This window comes from Homarus americanus, unplaced genomic scaffold (genome assembly GCF_018991925.1).
Source record: "Homarus americanus isolate GMGI-L3 unplaced genomic scaffold, GMGI_Hamer_2.0 scaffold32583, whole genome shotgun sequence".
Classification (NCBI taxonomy): domain Eukaryota; kingdom Metazoa; phylum Arthropoda; class Malacostraca; order Decapoda; family Nephropidae; genus Homarus; species Homarus americanus.
In genome coordinates, this window is record NW_024713129.1 from 11,016,082 (window position 1) to 11,035,671 (window position 19,590).

General features: G+C 42.3%; 2 protein-coding genes across 3 annotated transcripts in view; one reads left to right on the forward strand and one right to left on the reverse strand.

Annotated features, from left to right (window-relative positions):
• Window positions 1–19,590, forward strand: part of LOC121867003 — a 104,894-nt gene that overhangs the window by 75,116 nt on the left and 10,188 nt on the right. Inside the window, exons 6-7 of one of the 2 annotated variants that reach the window (XR_006089074.1) lie at window positions 665–787; window positions 1,146–3,119. Coding sequence is in view for 1 of the 2 variants with exons in the window: in XM_042366759.1 (XP_042222693.1) it covers window positions 665–787; window positions 1,146–2,128 (1,106 nt within the window). In the remaining variant the exon portion in view is untranslated. Of the gene's footprint in view, window positions 1–664; window positions 788–1,145; window positions 3,132–19,590 lie in introns of those variants that run through there. The other variant, XM_042366759.1, reaches the window with a different exon arrangement.
• On the reverse strand, window positions 8,434–9,516 carry LOC121870133 (zinc metalloproteinase nas-14-like). The gene is made up of 3 exons (XM_042371911.1): window positions 9,415–9,516; window positions 9,073–9,307; window positions 8,434–8,558 (listed from the first exon to the last, which is right to left on the reverse strand). Exons 1-3 carry the CDS (start codon window positions 9,514–9,516, stop codon window positions 8,434–8,436), a joined length of 462 nt encoding a protein of 153 aa, XP_042227845.1.

Below are 19,590 nucleotides of genomic sequence, written 5' to 3' on the forward strand. Positions count from 1 at the left end.
TGTGACCTGCCTGCTGGGGTGTTGTGACCTACCTGCTGGGGTGTGTTAATGACCTACCTGCTGGGGGTGTTACCTACCTGCTGGGGGTGTTAATGACCCCCTGCTGGTTGTACCTGCTGGGGTGACCTACCTACCTGCTGGGGGTGTAATGACCCTGCTGGGGTACTAATGACCTACCTGCTGGGGTGTTGTGACCCACCTGCTGGGGTGTTAATGACCCACCTGCTGGGGTACCCTACCTGCTGGGGTGTGGCCCACCTGCTGGGGTGTTAATGACCTACCTGCTGGGGTGGGGTGTGTGACCTACCTGCTGTGTGGCCTACCTGCTGGGGTAATGCTGGGGACCCTACCTGCTGGGGTGTGGGCCCACCTGCTGGGGTACCTGCTACCTACCTGCTGGGGTGTTAATGACCCACTGCCTACCTGCCCTTCCTGCTGGGGTGTTGACCCACCTGCTGGGGTGTTAATGGTCTACCTGCTGGGGTGTTAACCTACCTGCTGGGACCCAGCCTACCTGCTGGGCCTACCTGCTGGGGCACCCACCTGCCACCCACCTGCTGGGGCACTAATGACCTACCTGCTGGGGCACTAATGACCTACCTGCTGGGGCACTAATGACCTACCTGCTGGGGCACTAATGACCTACCTGCTGGGGGTGTTTCAGGGGACAACGTGGACTGCTGGATGGAGATACAAGATGGCAAGGGGCCCTGGGCGTCACCCATCACTGGCATCGTCCCCTTGGGCTCTACCCTCACCATGGTCATAGCTATCAACGACCAGGCCGGTGAGTGTCTCTCTCTCTCTCTCTCTCTCTCTCTCCCCTTTTTAGATAGTCGTGAAAAATTAATAATATATATTTTTTTTCGTAAATTTTAGTCTGTGTAGTTTAGTTCCAACTCACCTTATGAAATAGATAGACGGGGTGGGGGGGTAATAATATTTCAAAGCATTAATTCTGTTATATTGTCGACACATGGGTGATAAATACACTTGTAACATGTGTCTCTGCCCGTATAACTTGTGGCCTTGCCCTTGTAATATGTGTTCCAGCCCTTGTAACACGTGTTCCTGACCTTGTAACACGTGTTCCTGACCTTGTAACACGTGTCCCTGCCCTTGTAACATGTAGTATCGTCTTTCAGGGGAGTTCGACATGCGGGTGACGTCATGCGAGGCTTCAGACGGCAGCAACTCGCCCATCTACCTCAGTGATCAACACGGGTGTGTCCTCCGCCCCAAGATGATCTCTAAATTTATGAAGCTCCGCAACAACGACGGCCGCGCCACCGTCCTCACTTACGCTCACTTCCACGCCTTCAAGTTCCCTGACTCCATGGCTGTCCATCTTCGCTGTAAAGTCGAAATTTGCCGCTTCGGTTGCCCGGATCACTGCCAGAAGCCCACTGCTGGTAACCCCATCGGTGACTACAACCAGCAGACTCTGCTACAGCAGCAACCCAGCGACTCGTATGGCTCCCCAGCAGAGCTCGTGCCTCGGTACGAGTCTCCTCCCAACAACGTTGGCGACTCTGGTTTCGGCGAGAAGAGTGTTAGTGAAGGTCGTCGACCTCGCCCTCTCCCGAACACCAACCTCGACTCAATGGTGATGAAGGATACGGTTCCCAAAGGGCCTCTCATCATTCCCAATGAACAGTTAGCTAAGATCTACCTCGACGGCTCACCACTCCAGGGCAAGGAAACCATCGAACTCCCTAACTTCAAGGAGGACTTCCCCTGGGGCCCGAGGAACCTCCGCCGTCGACGCCGTGAAGTGATCTTGGAGCGTCACACTCGTGCCTCCAACATCGGCGTTTCCACAGACTACCAGGTCATCTCTGAGGCTGACTTGGAGTTCACCCCCGCCATGGAAGACCGAGTCACTGTGTTTAAGGGCCACCGGGAGGAGGTAGTGTACGGGGTGTGTCTGCCCGCGCCTGGGTTCTCGGCACTGTTTGTGTTGCTGGCCATGTGTACTGTCATCTCTGTGCTAGTGGCCGGCTTCATGTGCCACCACCGACAGCTGCAGAAGGACACGGCTGAGTCCCCTGCCGCCCCACACCCGCACCAACAGGCCTTCAGTATGGTACAGTTCCTGCGGGGTCATCTCCCAGGTTATGCTCAATGATATGCTGGGACACAACTCAAGGACAATACAGCTCATATCTTGACTATCTCACAGCTCCAGGCATTCAGAGAGTCGCCATGACGACACAGCCAGGTCGCCATTTACTGTTTTAGGATTCAGACACCTTGTGTACTTAGAGGCATTAGTTAACTGCAGCAGAACGACCCACACAAAAGCTACACCACAAGGCTCCTGTTACATGATAGATGTCACCTTTAGAAAACGACGCACGGAATCACTAAAACATACTAGAAGTTGGAGTAACAAATTGTCAAAGATAATTTCGTATTTCCACACCCAGATGTTGTTTAGCTCTGAGCCAGACCTTTGAATTCTTGTTCTTGGTCCTTCACACCTTCGGGAGGAGGGCGCCTCAAGCACCTGCCGCTCCTCCCTGCGTCAGTGCAAGTATTGTATATAGTCTGTTTTCTACTCCTCTGCTGAGACTAGATGGGTCTTCCTCTTCTCTCTCGGTCTCTTATAGACATTCAGGTTTCACAAAAACAAAGAGTTTTTTTTTGCCAAATTACCAAAGGCTGTTATTGTTTATGAAATTAACACTGATGACCCATTTAGTCGTCAGACAAGTTGATCTGAGGCGGCGGAGGATGTCGCTGCTACTCCGATCACCTACTGTATTATAAGGATGTCATGGTAGCTCTTCAGTCGTTGTAGAGTGCCCACAGTGACGCCATGGGTTATCTACGGTGACGTCATAGTTGCCTGCGATGACGTCATGGGTTCCCCGCGGCGAATTTATGGTTATCCCCGGTGACATCATGGTTTATCCGCAGTGACGTCAACGGTTACCTGCGGTGATATCACAAGTTGCCGAGGTGTGGGGTGCTAGGGAACCAGGAAGGTCTTTGGGAACACACAGACACACAGACACTATTTACAGTAAATTGATGAGGCTAATTTGAGTGTTCCTTAAGTGTTCCCAAGTTGGTTAACACTTTTTCGAGACTTGTAAAACACTTGCCTGAACAAGGTCTCTCTCCATGCGGTTATTAGGTTCCAAGTAGGACCTTCCTCAGGCCAATTCATTGTATTTATCAAGTTAAGGAAGATATGATAATATTCCTGGCAGCGGGAGATTCTGTCTGTTGTCTAGACTGATAGGAGGCGTCGACAGTACCACAGAGGCCCGGATTCTCAAAGGTTCATTGCTAAATCTTTTCCCTTCACTAAGGTCCCTCGTACTCTAGAGGTTATGGTTCTCGTACTCTAGAGGTTAGGGTTCTCGTACTCTAGAGGTTAGGGTTCTCGTACTATAGAGGTTAGGGTTCTCGTACTATAGAAGTTAGGGCACTCGTACTCAAAAGGTTAGGGCCCTCGTACTCTAGAGGTTAGAGCCCTCGTACTCTAGAGGTTAGGGCACTCGTACTCAAGAGGTTAGGGTTCTCGTACTCAAGGAATTAAGACAGTAGAATACATCTGAGGGGTTCAGTTAAAGCCTCGATACACACAGATGGCGGCCGAACTGTTATGGGAGGTATTCCTAGCTACGACGTAACGATGGAAAGACATTTTTGATTCTTAGTGAGGGACAGAGTTGGATGGATCGAAGACAGCTGCTAAGGTGCTGTTGAAGGCTAGAAAAACGTCTCTCATTCTACCAGTCAGTTAGTCAGTCAAGCAGCCAAGAGAGGCGTTCGCAAAGTTGCTCAATACAGCTAATTTCAGTACTGTATAAATCATTGATAATGCGATTTAAATTGACGAACCTTTGAGAATCCAGATACAAGTAGATTTTGTAACACAGGTCTTCGATTGACTATTCCATTTACGGCAGACATTTTTATAAGGTTACTTTGGCCGATTAGATGACCTGCTCTTAGTCAGTTAAGGCGTGATAACTCTGAAATCTTGACTGAGGTTTGTTTACTCACCATGAAACGTCACAGACCAGGAGGAAGAGTGATTGTGTCGTGTCCGTCCTGAGTCAGGCTTGATACCCATAATGCCTGCTTTAACTCTACGATCCTTCCCAGAGTTGTTTTTGGGGGGGACCAGAACGCCAAGCTCAATTACCCCTAGAACTCGTTTTTATTTATGTTGCTCTGTGTGTGTCTACCTTTCTATCTGTTTTTGTCTCTCTCATGTTTCTCTCTTGTCTTTCCTTTCACACATTCTCTATATTATCTTCCCCCGCATTTATTCTCTCTTTCCGTATCGTCAACACAGGGCAGTAGGTCAGACCCCACACAAGACCACGATACACTACACCCGCCCTCCCACACTATACCTTCCTCCTTTAGTATTGCTACAGTTGTGTGTGAGGGCCTCTGTTAACCCAGGCTAGAGGTTAACTTACTGTGTGAGGACCTCTGTTAACCCAGGCTAGAGGTTAACTTATTGTGTGAGGGCCTCTGTTAACCCAGGCTAGAGGTTAACTTACTGTGTGAGGACCTCTGTTAACCCAGGCTAGAGGTTAACTTACTGTGTGAGGACCTCTGTTAACCCAAGCTAAATGTTATCTTACTGTGTGAGGGCCTCTGTTAACGCAGGCTAGAGGTTAACTTACTGTGTGAGGGCCTCTGTTAACGCAGGCTAGAGGTTAACTTACTACAAATCATAGTCGTGAATGGTAGTTTGCTGTATGTATGTATGGTTGTTGTTGTTGTTGTCGTGTGAGGGACGGGGAAGCGCATAGGGTCTCAGTTTACAATGTCTTTACTGTGTTAATATAGGTTATAAGGACCATTCAATGCCTCTCACTAATTTTCTTATTGTTAGTTTTTTATCTAGGCGGCGCATGCGTAACGAACCTAAAGTGTATTTATGTTCTAAAAATTATTTCGTCCGACATTAAGTTCTACAGTAACCAATCAGCTTTCGTCTATAGAGTCCAGTCTTCTTTTAATCAATCAGATGAGGCCTATTGGAGTCGTGTCGGACGTTCAGTTAATCAAAAGCTGTCTCGTAGAATTGGGTTGGGTTTCTTTTCTCTAGCTGTCCAATCACCTGCCTCCTTTAATACCTACACACTCATCACATCATCGTAAATAATGAAAGACCGTGAAATATTTCCCCTCCACTGAAGCTTAGAACTGTAGTGGACACGAGAGGAGGGTTGCCAATTTTCAGGTCTTAATAATTAGTCTGTATTTACGTAACTGTTTTTCATCATTCACTATTAAGTTTACTAACATATCTCCATCTTCATTTTAATGTTTACTAATGTATTTATTCATGTTATCATTTTATATATTCACCTACTCATTTATTTATTTATTTATTTATTTATTTGAATACTTATTTTATAATCGCTTGTGTTTGCTTCTCTCTTGACTTCTGAAATATTTTTGCAACTGTTGACTATCACCGAGTAACGTAACTAAATATTGTTATGTTTTATAGTTGTGTCAAATTCATCTTCATCACCCATGCTAAGTGTTATTTCTGAAGACTTAAATAAACAGTCCTTGAGTTATTTAATACTGTTATTGGAGCAGCGTTCGTGTAACACAAAACAAAAGCAGATACTCGGACAGTTTAACTCCTCAAAGATTAGACGTTCCGGTAAAAGATACTCGGTGATATGAGCTTCAGGAAGGCAAAAGTTGTGTAGGCTTCAGCTCATTTTCTTCAGAATTTGTGTGGAATTTTGTGTTATTACGCCATGACAGGACGATCGCCATGATGGTGGAGCGCATGCGCCAACACGGAGGCGAGGACACAGCGGTCTGGGCCAGCAGGGATTTTTTGCCTTAAACATTGTCAAATAATATGTATTTTTTTAGTAAGTTTTATATTCAATTAGTCATATCTTTGTTTAAAGTACTGATTGTTATATTTATAAGACCTCAACTACACCGAGAGATAACGGGATTCCCTGTTATTTAAAATTAATACATCATCTAGGAATAAATTTATCCACTTACAAAAGCCTCGTACAAAAATAGCTTTATTTGGATCAGTTGTGTAGTGTTATCATTATCTGGGCTGTCTACAGGACCTTGTGCTGGTCGTATAGTCCGCCCTCCTACCCCACGTTCACTCCTGCTAGTGAAGGAGTTACTCTGTTTTCAGTTGGCTTCTGACATTCAGCATAACGAGTCTTAGCTTCGAAATCAAGCTCATGATGATACAGTATTACAGAAGTATATAATGAGATACAGCCAATTACAGAACCTATATTGTTTTATTTGAAGGTACAGCCATACGGTGATTAAATAACACCCAACAATACAGGAGAGTTTTGTCCTGACTGTCACTCGGAATGTTGACATACTGCATCAGTGTCCAGCCGGTGTTGACAGCCCCCAGCAGGTCCAGCAGACAGCCGTATCCTCGCTGTACGTGTCCACGGCATTGTTACCCCCCCGCCTGGTCCCCCCAGAGCCCGGGACTCTCCACTTGTTTCTGTACTCACTCATACAACTAATATTTGTTAACTTAAAACTAATATAAATGTTTCGAATAAAAGAAGTTTGTATATTTATCCTTTGTTGATATTTTAAGGTGAAATTTGGAAACGTAAGAAGATTAAGAATACAACATCTAAATTTCGGTTTGAGAGGCAGAGTTGTGTGGAATTTAATAATAATAATAACAATGCTGTACATGTTGGTATTTAACGGAAAATATGAATTTGTTCATTAATAACATTAAAGGTTTCAAGTAGAACATAATAATGAAGTCATGATGAATTAATTATTTTACTTGAAGAAATTTTCTCGCGGCTTGACTGGTACAAACGATAATTACTTCAAAGATGGCAAGTAGCTTTTATATTTAATAGTTTACTACTTGTGCTATTTAAAAGCAGACGTCTCAACTAATTAACCTAACCTATCATCATAATTTAATATAATATAACAAAGATTACCTTAACCTAATATAGCTAAATGTAATCAAATATTATCATGATTAAACCAAACTTAACTTTTCCTGACGTACCATAACAAAACTACATCTCATAATTTATATTCATGTATCTTTTGTGTTGATTACGTCTGCTTTCTACTGCTTCGAACGCCTCACATCCTCGAAGCAGTTGTATTGACTGGTCGAACATCAGCTGGACCAATCTTTGAATCAATCAGCGCCTTGTGTGGCCTATACGAACATAGACGTGGCAAGGAGAGGACTCTTGTGCTTTAACCAATTTGTCCTTCTCATATGATTTGTCAAGTAGAGATGTACTGTATCTAGTCCATGTGTTAACCTCGATACATAAATAGACAGCCAAACGTACAGGGTCAATCAATGCTTTATAAATGTCTACGGGGGCGAGAACTGGGCATACGTCGCCAGGTTGTCTTTGAGATGAAGTGAGAGTCTCCTATCCTGCTTATTCCAAGCTTTGTGTTGTCAAGGTTTATTATTGTGGACTATTAAAAGTACACTCTTGGATCTAGTGGGGTATTAATAACTTAGGAAAGATGAGAAATGCGATAATTTATTCAGTTTTATTATAAATATTGTTTAGGCTTGTAGTACACTATAACTGACGGTATTATAATTAGTCCCAAAGCTGCTGCCATATATAATAAATAGTTATACCATATCACTACACGATACAAAATAAATTATACAATAAATTAATAACTAAGACATACTACCAACTACTTAACAATACACTGCCAATTATACTGACAAATATTACAGTAAATGTAACAATAAACAGGAATCTTTTGTGGAACAAGTTAACTCTAATTATATACGTTAATACGAAATTAGTTATAAAATGAGGATATATTAGAATATAAAACTTGCTATAAAATTAATTGTACATAATGGTTATATTAGAATGTCATTTAATTTGCTATAGTGTTTTTTTATAGACATTAATGGCACTGTTGAATTACTTGTACTGTACTTGGTGGATATACTTAGAGCTATATAAACTATTAGGTAGAAATTACAGGGATAACCATTTCAATCAACTCTCAGGTGGGGAAGTGGTGGGTCAGGTGGGCTAGTGGTGGTGGGTTCACAATGGAATTCAATAAAGTGGGCCAGAAGTATTAGCTTTGATATGGAGGTGGGTTCTGATGCACTGGGGTGGGTTCTGGTGTACTGGGGTGGGTTCTGATGCACTTGGTTGGGTACTGGTGCGCTGGGGTGGGTTCTAATGCACTTGGGTGAGTTCTAATGCTTTTGGGTGGGTTCTGATGCGCTGGGGTGGGTCCTGGTACACTGGGGTGGGTTCTGATACTCTAGGGTGGTTCTGATGCACTGGGTGAGTGGGTTGGGGTGGGTGGTGCACTGGGGTGGGTTCTGATGCGCTGGGGTGGGTCCTGGTACACTGGGGTGGGTTCTGATACTCTAGGGTGGGTTGTGAAGCGCTGGTACCTCTAGGCGCTGCAGAAACCACAAGAGAAGCGGCATCTGCTGCTCATGTAGTCGGGGCGTTTGACACACTCGCCGCGGCCCGCCCACCACCCACAGTCCTTGTGTTTGTCCACACACACCACCCGCCCTGCAGAACATGAAATAAAAAGAGGTCATAACAAAGGTCACAGAGGTTGCAACACAGGTCACAACGGTAATGGATCATACAGTAGCACAGGTGATCATATTAACAAAGGTTACAGCATTGATGAAGGGCTGCCATATCTCATCAGTACAAATATCGTTAATGTTATAACGTATTACGGCACTTCAGCAATTAAGGTCTTTAAACGCGTAACGAGGTTAGTATTTACATTTGTCTCAACAATAATAAATTATAAGAGATGACGTGATGTAAACAAAGAGTGACGTCACTGATACCCTCCACTATCGTAGCCTATTTGTAACATGACTTTCGCTGTTACTGCCATTAGTGTTTGCTAACTACGTATATATACTATAAATATGTTACTCTAATTATCAGTAACACGATAGGATAGAAAATAAACTTCATGAATATTGAATGTAGAATTTAGAGAAAAAAATGAGTCGTACGATTGTTTGAAAATTTAACTCCGGTTTAGCTCAGAGACGTGACTCACCAGGGCAAGTCCCGCAAGATTTCTTGCAGGTGGTAGAGACGAAGGCGCTGCTGGTACACCTGCCCTTCTGGGCCCAGTTCCAACACAACTTGTGGTTGTCGACGCATTCCTGAGGCCTTGGCTTAGGAGTGGGAGCGGGCTTGGGAGCGGGCGTGGGGGCCGGTGTTGATGTAGTTGTTGGTAGGGGCTGGACACGTTCACACTGATACAGGCGATTGACGCGCTCAATGTCTGTCTGTGTGATAATAATAATAATAATAACTAACAACAATAACAACAATAATAACAATAAGTTAATAGTAATAATATTACTAATCCACGAGAGAAGACCTTACAACTCACCTGAGAGAGGCCTTGGTGGTGACTGAAGATGACCCCGGGTACTCGTGGGATAAGGGTGGGCAGGGCGGGGTTGAGGGCGAAGGCGTGGGGGTGGTAGTGCATGACGGAGGAGAAGTCATATGCCAGATCCAGGTCGCTCGTCGCCCAGCTGGACTTCTGTGTGGGTATAACAACGAGGTCATCCAACGTGAACAAATGATAATATAATTGATCTATGGATTAAGCTCCGCCCTCTAAGCATCCGTTATTATCCCGAGAAGGTGATTGGTTGATGGTTATATTGAGCTCCGACGCTACACCAGGGAATTTTCTGTAATTTTTTTTAGTTTTTATTTAATGGGACGGATTTTTTATTTGAAAACTAATGAAACCAGACAATTCAAAACATAGGAAGTTCTTAGACCGCGTTAATGTATCGGGAACAACCAAGATACTGTAAATCATAAAACCAAACCTCAGTACATTTATCTAGCGACGCCACGAAGACCTTTAACGACTCACCTTATGAAAGTTGAACTTCTCACTAGGCAGGATGTTGTTCCAGTTAACATCCACGTACAGGTCACGGTCAGGACGTGCATGTTCGTGCCAGAAACCCAGGGCGTGCAGGAACTCGTGCAGGACAGTGTTGTGGTCCCCGCAGCCTACACCCAGAGACACCACCTGCACGCCTCCCTTCCGTCCCACCGAGCTGGAACACCTTCAAGGAAAAGTCCCAAATCCATAATTAACAAATTCACGGATTTTCAACGTTGTTTACAGATCATGTTGTTGCAGATTTAACAGAAAAAAATATTAATGACCAGCATGAACAGTAATTATAGCAACAGGAGTAGAAATCGTAGTAGTAGTGGATGTAGATGTATTACTAATGAATAAAATATATAGAGTGCCGAACTGTATAGTAAAGAGCACTAATCATGGAAAACTATCCAGGAGGAAGGGAAGACTCACCCCCGGCCGCTGAGGATGTGGATGTAGTGGTGGTGGTGGGATGCTCGCGGGATGAACCGTACACAGGTCCGTTTGTGCAGCTCCGCCACGGCCCCAGCTATCACCTCTCTCTCCCAGTTCGCTGTGGACATCCAGAAGAAAACTTTTTTTAGACAACAGAAAACGTCATAATGCTAGAGAATACAATTGGTTACTGAGAAACCAACACGGAAAAAAATATGGACATGGATTCTGGACAAGGATTCGTACAGAAATTGTAGTTTTTAACTAATTGGAAAAAACCCACATCTAGTTACCCTATTGATGGCATTTTGACCACAGGATCTTAGTCATATAATCAACCGAGACATTTAGTAACAGTTTAATATTCATAAACAAGCCATTGAGAATCTTATCCGTTTGGGAAATAATGGCATAAATATCGAAATATCCTTAGTTAAAAATACTAACCTGCATTCCTTATCATCTTACAACATATTAATGTAAGGTTATTCGTTTTGGAATTTCCTTAATGAATATTCAATCTTTAAATACATTCACGTCATCGATACCAGAACACTTACAGAATGAGGCGGAAATTACGTAGGGCACGACGCCATGAGTCCACTTCAGCTGCAAGTTGTTGACAGCGCTGGCCTGGGCGTCTGTTGACTCCTGGTGGTGGAGCGCAGATTTACAGAACTTTAGTAAAAATGGAAGTTTATTCATGTTTATATGGTTTCTATTTCATTTAGAAAAGAATGAGCTAATACTATCTACTAACATTATCGCTATTATGAATTTTTGGAATCAAGTTACGACAAATACTAATTTAAAATATCATAGTGTGAGCATGGTAACCGAGCCTTTTCTAACCAAATCTATCCATAACAATATACTGTAACACTAGCTTATTCTTTACATTGGTATCTATTTCTACCTGTTATTGTTATTAGATACTAACTTACGGGTACTCTGAGTTACCCTAGCCTGTCGTAGTCCTACCCACGCATAAATACTGTTTATAGTCCTTGACCTCCCTATCCTGATATACCAAACCTAAATCACCGGAACTAAATCTTTTCACTAATATACTGTACTATACATACTGTAATGAATTTTCTCTGACTTTCTGTGTTTAGTTGTGTACAATGCTTAGTGTCTTAATTCGTCTAATTTACCGTAGTTCTTTATCACACTTTGTACTTGTCTTAGTGAGAACCCGCTGTACCAGGTGCGTGTATGCCCGACATTGAAAGAGTTGTAATATTAAGCTGTAGGTGAGTGGACGCATGGGAGACGGGAAGGGAATTTAATATGCGAAAAGCGTAAGAAATGAAGAAAGTGAACGACAATGACCTTCAGTTAAAGGGAACTTCCTACTTTCACAGAGTAAGAGTTACGCGGTTTGAGACTGGGTTTGTTAGGACGGAGATTGAAGGGTTTACACATACTCTGATGACGTAGGTCTACTTAGGCATCACAATAATCGAAAAATCCAAATATGGAATCAAGAATCTCGGTCTTATACCTGTATTATCTGATAGAGGTGATCCTCGGAGGGCAGGACGATGTCACCTTGGTAAAAGCCTGAAGTAGTGGTTGGGTCATGGAGTCTGGCTGATTCATCATTTTTGGGTTTCGAGTTTTCAGCTGCTTGTATCTCCTTCTGGGAGAGTGGCGGAGCTAGCAGGTCGCTAGTTGGCTGTATAATATATTCACAGAGCTTTAGTTGACATTATATTATCCGAAGAAGATATTCGCCACATTTCTTTAACTTTAAACATCACAGTATAGAATACCTTTGTTGGGGATGAAATATTGTTGGGGGCAAGTCGTTATTGTCGTTAAAGAAAACGTTTGCCTATGGAAGAATAACCCTACAAATTTCCTGGGCAGGCCATTATGGATACAATACCTTACAAATATGAATTGAAGTGAATTAAAAATTAATGCAGGGATGGCTATTAGTATTTTGCATTACACAGAGCTGTTATGTTTATTTATAAAAAAAAAACAAAGTTAATAAAACTACTCATATCACCAGAAAGCTCCTCTCGATCACAAGGTCCAACCCAGCGTGTAAAAAAGAGGTTACAACTCACATCATTAGGCTCACCGATGATCACGTTAGGAAGTTGTAGCTGCGCGACAGTGAGGCGGGTAACGCACGCTACCACCAGGATACATAAGGTCCTTCTCACTGCCCCTGTTTCCATCTGCATCCAACCGACGACGCTGAAAGTTTGTTGCCTCAGATTGATATTAAAGCTTCGATGCAGCTGTCAGTCTTTGTGGGTGATGACACTTTCTGTCTCCTGCAGTGGCCTGTTTAGTTTCCAGTAATATTCAATAACGGCAAAGTGCCTTTTCTCCGTTGTCGATACTTCAGTTCAGCTTTCGGTGACGTATGATGACAAAGCTTTTTTGTATCTGTAGCTGTACTAGGTCCTCTGTCTCCACAGGGTCAAGCGCTGTGCTTTCAGGTACCGGTGGCTTATGACTGACTGAGGAGCTCGGCAGCTGGCAGAGTATTAATACCCGCGCTATTGGAGTAATTCGGGGAAAGTATACTTGTGGCGTGATGAGTTCGGCCCCTACATCAAACAGTTGGTATAGCCAAGGTGAGGCGGAGCAAAGGCGAGGCGGGGCAAAGGGAAGGCGGGGCACAGGGGGAAGCCACACCTCATTTCACTACATATTTTCACAAAGGGTCATCCGCGTCTTACATAACGCTTACACACTACGCTACTCGACGGTGTCATAATAGGATTTTACGTTGAAATGCTTGGAATAACACTTCCTCTGGCCTCCGATTTTCAAAACTTCGCTATTTTGTGCTATTCCGTCATGGGTTATATCAGAAGGCATCTCTTGCTCACTTATGACGACCACACCAAGACTACGACCACACCAAGACGACGACCACACCAAGACTACGACCACACCAAGACTACGACCACACCAAGACGACGACCACACCAAGACTACGATCACACCAAGACGACGACCACACCAAGACAACGACCACACCAAGACGACGACCAATATAGCATCGAGATTTAACTATACTGTACCAAAATATTTTAGCCTTCAATAAACAAATGATCACCTTAAGATTAATCCCCAGCTTATATCACCTTAAGATTAATCCCCAGCTTATATCACCTTAAGATTAGTCCCCAGCTTATATCACCTTAAGATTAATCCCCAGCTTATATCACCTTAAGATTAATCCCCAGCTTATATCACCTTAAGATTAGTCCCCAGCTTATATCACCTTAAGATTAATCCCCAGCTTATAATCTAAAGATTAATCCCCAGCTTATCACTTTAAGATTAATCCCCAGCTTATCAATTTTAAGACAATCAGCTTATATCACCTTAAGATTAATCCCCGGCTTATATCACCTTAAGATTAATCCCTGTTTATATCACCTAAGATTAACTCAGTTTATATCACCTTAAGAAGATTAGTCCCCAGCCAAATACCTAGATTAGTCCCTCAGCTTATATCACCCAAGATTAACTTCAAATATATCACCTTAAGAGGTCCCCAGCTTATATCACCCAAGATTAGTCCTCAGCTTATATCACTCCAAGATTACTCCTCTCTGGCTTATATCACCTTAAGATTGATTCCAGCTTATATCACATTAAGATTAACTTCAGCTTATATCACCTTAAGATTAGTCCCCAGCTTATATCACCTTAAGGATTAGTCCTCAGCTTATATCACCTTAAGATTAGTCCCCAGCTTATAACAATTAAGATTAGTCCCTGTAGCTTATATCACCAAGATTAATCCCCAGCTTATATTGCACTTAAGATTAATCCCAGCTGGCATCGTTCTAAGATTAGTCCCCAGCTTATATCACCTTAAGATTAGTCCTCAGCTTATATCACCTTAAGATTAACTCTCAGCTTATATCACCCAAGGTTAATCCTCAGCTTATATCACCTTAAGATTAATCCTCAGCTTATCACCTAAGATTAGTCCCCAGCTTATATCACCCAGATTAGTCCCCAGCTTATATCACCTTAAGATTAGTCTCAGCTTATACTTCACCAAAGATTTTTATCCCCAGCTTATATCACCCAAGATTAATCCCCAGCTTATATCACCCCCAGCTTATATCACCTTAAGATTAGTCCCCAGCTTATATCACCTTAAGATTAGTCCCCAGCTTATATCACCTTAAGATTAATCCCCAGCTTATATCACCTTAAGATTAGTCCCCAGCTTATATCACCTTAAGATTAGTCCCCAGCTTATATCACCTTAAGATTAGTCCCCAGCTTATATCACCTTAAGATTAACCACCCTAACCTAACCTAACCTAACCTAACCTAATCTTAAAAAAAATAAAATAAAATAAATAAACATAAAAATCTTCCACAATTTAAAACTTGATATTTTTTTTTTGCCAGAATTTTTTTCCCTGATGCAAGAGGTAGTGACGTCATTAAGCAATTGAATTTCACGTAAATAGATAAATGAATACAGAGACCATCAACTCCTGACGGATAGATATATAGATAGTTAGATAGATTGTAGAAAGATAGAAAGATAGATAGATAGATAGATAGATAGATAGATATAGGTGATTAGGGTGTTTTGACAGTAAACACACAGTAGGTCTTGATACAGGTTCCGCTTGAGGAAAGATTTGTACAAGAGTCAATCAAGAGGTTCTGGTTGGGTATTACGTTGGTTGGTGGGTGGACATAATACCATTGTACAAAACGTTATCTAATAGACCATTGGACAAGATCTCACTATAAAACAACTCATTGGATAAAATTTCCCTAAGCAATAATCCACTGGATAAAATTTCCCTAAATACGACCCATTGGATAAAATTCCCCTAAATAACAACCAATTGGACAATATTCACCTAAAAACAACTCAATTGGACGAAATCTCCCGGGATAACATCTAACTGGGTAAAATAATCCATTAGGTTAACCAAACTTGGTTGAGGTTATTTAATACAAATGTAATAATAATAATAATAATAATAATAATAATAATAATAAACGGTTTATTGAAAAAGTTCTGCAGCCCGAGGGCTGAAAATATACATTGAACATAAATGAATTGTTACATACATTGGTGGTTTAACAAAAGCCTTCATTAGAGAAAGGTGAAGGAACATACAGTGAACATACAGATTAATGTTTACACACGTAGATAATGTGAGCTGAGGTGTTGAACAGCAGACACGTAGTGTAGTAACTCCCTCACAGATGGTGTTATGAGGGGCATCACCTGATGTAGTAATTCCCTCACAGATGGTGTTATGAGGGGCCTGATGTGGTGGAGTAATTCCCTCACAAGTGGTGTTATGAGGTGCTTTGTGATGTAGTAATTCCCTCACAGGTGGTGTTATGAGGGGCTTGGTGATGTAGTAATTCCCTCACAGATGGTGATATGAGGGGGCCTGATGTGGTGGAGTAATTCCCTCACAGGTGGTGTTATGAGGGGCATCACGAGGTGTAATAGTTCCCTCACAGGTGGTGTTATGAGGTGCTTGACGTGGTGTAGTAATTCTCACAGGTGGTGAGGGGCTTGACGTGGTGTAGTAATTCCCTCACAGGTGGTGTTATGAGGTGCTTGGTGATGTAGTAATTCCTCACAGGTGGTGTCATGAGGGCATGAGGTGTAATAGTTCCTCACAGGTGGTGTTATGAGGTGCTTGACGTGGTGTAGTAATTCCCTCACAGGTGGTGTTATGAGGGGCTTGACGTGGTGTAGTAATTCCCTCAGAGGTGGTGTTATGAGGTGCCCCTCACAGATGGTAATTCCCTCACAGTTATGAGGGGCCTGATGTGGTGGAGTAATTCCCTCACAGGTGGTGTTATGAGGGGCCTGATGTGGTGGAGTAATTCTCTCACAGGTGGTGTTATGAGGGGCTTGACGTGGTGTAGTAATTCCCTCACAGGTGGTGTTATGAGGTGCTTGGTGATGTAGTAATTCCCTCACAGATGGTGTTATGAGGGGCATCACGAGGTGTAATAGTTCCTCACAGGTGTTGCTTAGGGTGCTTGACGTGGTGTAATGTGAATTCCCTCACAGGTGGTGTTATGAGGTGCTTGACGTGGTGTAGTAATTCCCTCACAGGTGGTGTTATGAGGGGCTTGACGTGGTGTAGTAATTCCCTCACAGATGGTGTTATGAGGGGCTTGACGTGGTGTAGTAATTCCCTCACAGGTGGTGTTATGAGGGGCATCACGAGGTGTAAGAGTTCCCTCAAAGATGGTGTTATGAGGTGCTTGACGTGGTGTAATAATTCCCTCACAGATGGTGTTTAGATTATCCTTTTCATTTTTGTCCAAAGAGTTTTGTCCAGTATGCTTATGTCAAGTAGAATTTTGTCCAATTAAAATTTGTTCAGTAGAATTCTATCCTTGGACGATATCTCTCCAGCGTGCTTTGCTATAATAATAATAATAATAATAATAATAATAATAATAATAATAATAATAATAATAATAATAATAATAATAATAATAATAATTGATGACGAAAGAACGCAAGAGAGAGAGAGAGAGAGAGAGTGCCGATAAATCAATAGAAAGATTGTGACATAAAGATAAAGATAGATTGAAGGAGGACGATAGATAATTAGTGATAACACGATAGATGAATAGACAGATAGATTGATTGATAGATAGTCACAAAAAGCCCTGAACATATTGGGGTATTTCCTCTTCTTGTCTCGTGACTGAAATAAATTAATTTTCTTCAAACTGTGTTGCGTCTTCCCCTGAAATGACGTCACTCATCTGGGTACTTCCGGCGCCACCAATGAGAACTCTCTCAGAACCGTGACGTCACAACGGTAGAACCACGAAATCTGACATCACCACTGTAGAACCCGGAGCTCAGGAGTCTGACGTCACGGCCGTAGAATCCAGAACCGTGACGTCACACCGATGGACTCTGGAATCCTGTAATGAATATGACGTCACACTCGTAAACAAGACCTCCTAATGCAAGGAAAAATTTATTATTATTATTATTATTATTATTATTATTATTATTATTATTATTATTATTATTACTATTATTATTATTATTATTATTAGTAGTAGTAGTAGTAGTAGTAGTAGCAGTAGTAGTAGTAGTAGTACTAGTTTTGGTGGTGGTGTTATAATTATGGAACAATCATAATTTAATTTATTTACTCTGTCTATCTGCCTGTCGCTGCCTTTCTTTCCTGTTTCTCAGCTCCTGTATTCTGTAACATCTTTTGAATTGAGAAAGATGTTTGAAAGAGAGAGAAAGATGTTTGAAAGAGAGAGAGAGAGAGAGAGAGAGAGAGAGAGAGAGAGAGACTACATAAAGGAGCTCAAGCAGATGACCTCTAGGAAAATAATATACCACGAACACCCCTCCACCCCCTCCGTCACCCCTCCACCCCTCCGTCACCCCTCCACCCCCTCCGTCACTCCATCCACCCCCTCCGTCACCACCCTCCTTCCTCCCCGTCCCCATTACCCGTCACCACAACCCTGTCACCACCACACTGTCACCATTACCCATCGCCACTACACCGTCATTAGCCAGGTACGGTCATCTTGCCTCATGACAGCTGGAGAAAGCGAGTGCGTTGCTGAACCGGATATCCAAGTGTCCGTGCTTTGAATTTTTTACCTTGTAGCTGGTGCGAATACTGTATCTACCAGACTCACTTAACTTACGACACAATAACGGATTCACAAACGTTATCATTGTGATGTAAGAACGTATATATCTGATTCACTTACGCCCTGTATTCTCTAAACGTTATATGAGAACTTATCTAAATGTATCGCTTTATTTACAACACAAAAACAGATAAAAAAAAATAAATCGTCGAATTTACAATAGAAATGTCTATATAAATCCGTGTTTGTTACGCAAATCTATGGGACTCCAGATTCATGGTGAGTCGGGTATACATTTCTTAGAGCGTGATGACAACGTTGTGGTCTTTAAGTGTGTTTACATTATTGGTGTCGCGGCGTGGCGGGAAAATAACACCCCACGGGACCACATCATCAACACTGGTGGTTATTATGGTCCCTGGGCGAGGTGTGTAACCGTATTTTCCAATCAGTGTTTGACTTTGTGTCTTAGAGTTACCATAAGTCGCCAGTTGGTACATGGAGGTGAGGAAGTGACGTGAGTCAGGAATGTTTAGAAATAAATATTTTTTTCACAAATATTAATAGTTTTTGTAGATAAGGAAAATGTAGTATTTACTTGTGTATTATTCATATTCAGTATTCATTAATTACTATTGAAATATTACGTTTTTTTTTCCACAAATCTTGCTATTCTATTTCTATTCATATTGTTCACTCTCATCTAGATTCTTTGTTTTCCAATCCGAATACCCTGTACAATTTATACTCTGTTGAGACTGTAGCCAATAATACCGGCACTAATTTAACATATACAGTTACTATCACACCAAGAGAGTATATTGTTGATACAGGTAAAGGTGTTACCCTGTGTGTGTGTGAGAGAGAGTTTGTGAGTTGGTGCCACTGAATGTAAGGAGTTTGCCCTGACAATTTTCCGAACTTGTGGCGTCTTCAACCTTGAACTGTGACCCTTAGTGAGGCCCGACATCCGCCAGCTACAGGTATGAACATTCGACTGAGCGGTTGTTCTCTGAGATGTTTATAACTTCATTTAGGTCACCCCTTGCCCGTCTATAGTGTAAGCTAGACAGATGCAGGCGTTTCAGTCTCTGGGGAACCGAGGTGCCGTAGTGCAGGCACCAATCTGGTGGCCCTCCTCTGGACATTTTCAGTCACCTGGGAAGATATTGGAAGCATAATGTGTTGTCTAATGGTAGACTCTACTGCCATATGGCATCACAAAAATTGTGACCAAGTCCCAGGTTGCTGCTCTGACTTTTTGCCTCATTTACACACAATTGCAGTCTCAATTATTTTTTATTTTGGCAACACAACATACATATATCATTTTGCACTCTTGTTATATTTTTTATTTTTTTTTAAATTTATTTATGGTTCTTTATCATTATTATTATTACTACATTTTCGCCCCAGGCCCCGATGTGGATCAGTGACTTGTGCCAAAGTAGTCTTAATACCTATAAAAAAAAAAAGTCTCTAGCATATCTCGGGGACCAGACAGTACTCCAGACCGGGAAGCACCTCACCCTTGAAGATTGTTACGACCTTCTTACAAGACCTACAAGTTTAGTTGCTTGGTTCACCTCA

What these genes read in the sequence shown, in the direction of transcription:
- LOC121870133 (XM_042371911.1), bottom strand. Translation starts at nt 9,516, where the DNA reads ATGCACTACCACCCCCACGCCTTCGCCCTCAACCCCGCCCTGCCCACC. An exon ending in ACCACCAAGGCCTCTCTCAG is followed by an intron (nt 9,308 to 9,414) that starts GTGAGTTGTAAG and finishes ATTATCACACAG; the next exon opens with ACAGACATTGAGCGCGTCAA. An exon ending in ATCTTGCGGGACTTGCCCTG is followed by an intron (nt 8,559 to 9,072) that starts GTGAGTCACGTC and finishes CATGTTCTGCAG; the next exon opens with GGCGGGTGGTGTGTGTGGAC.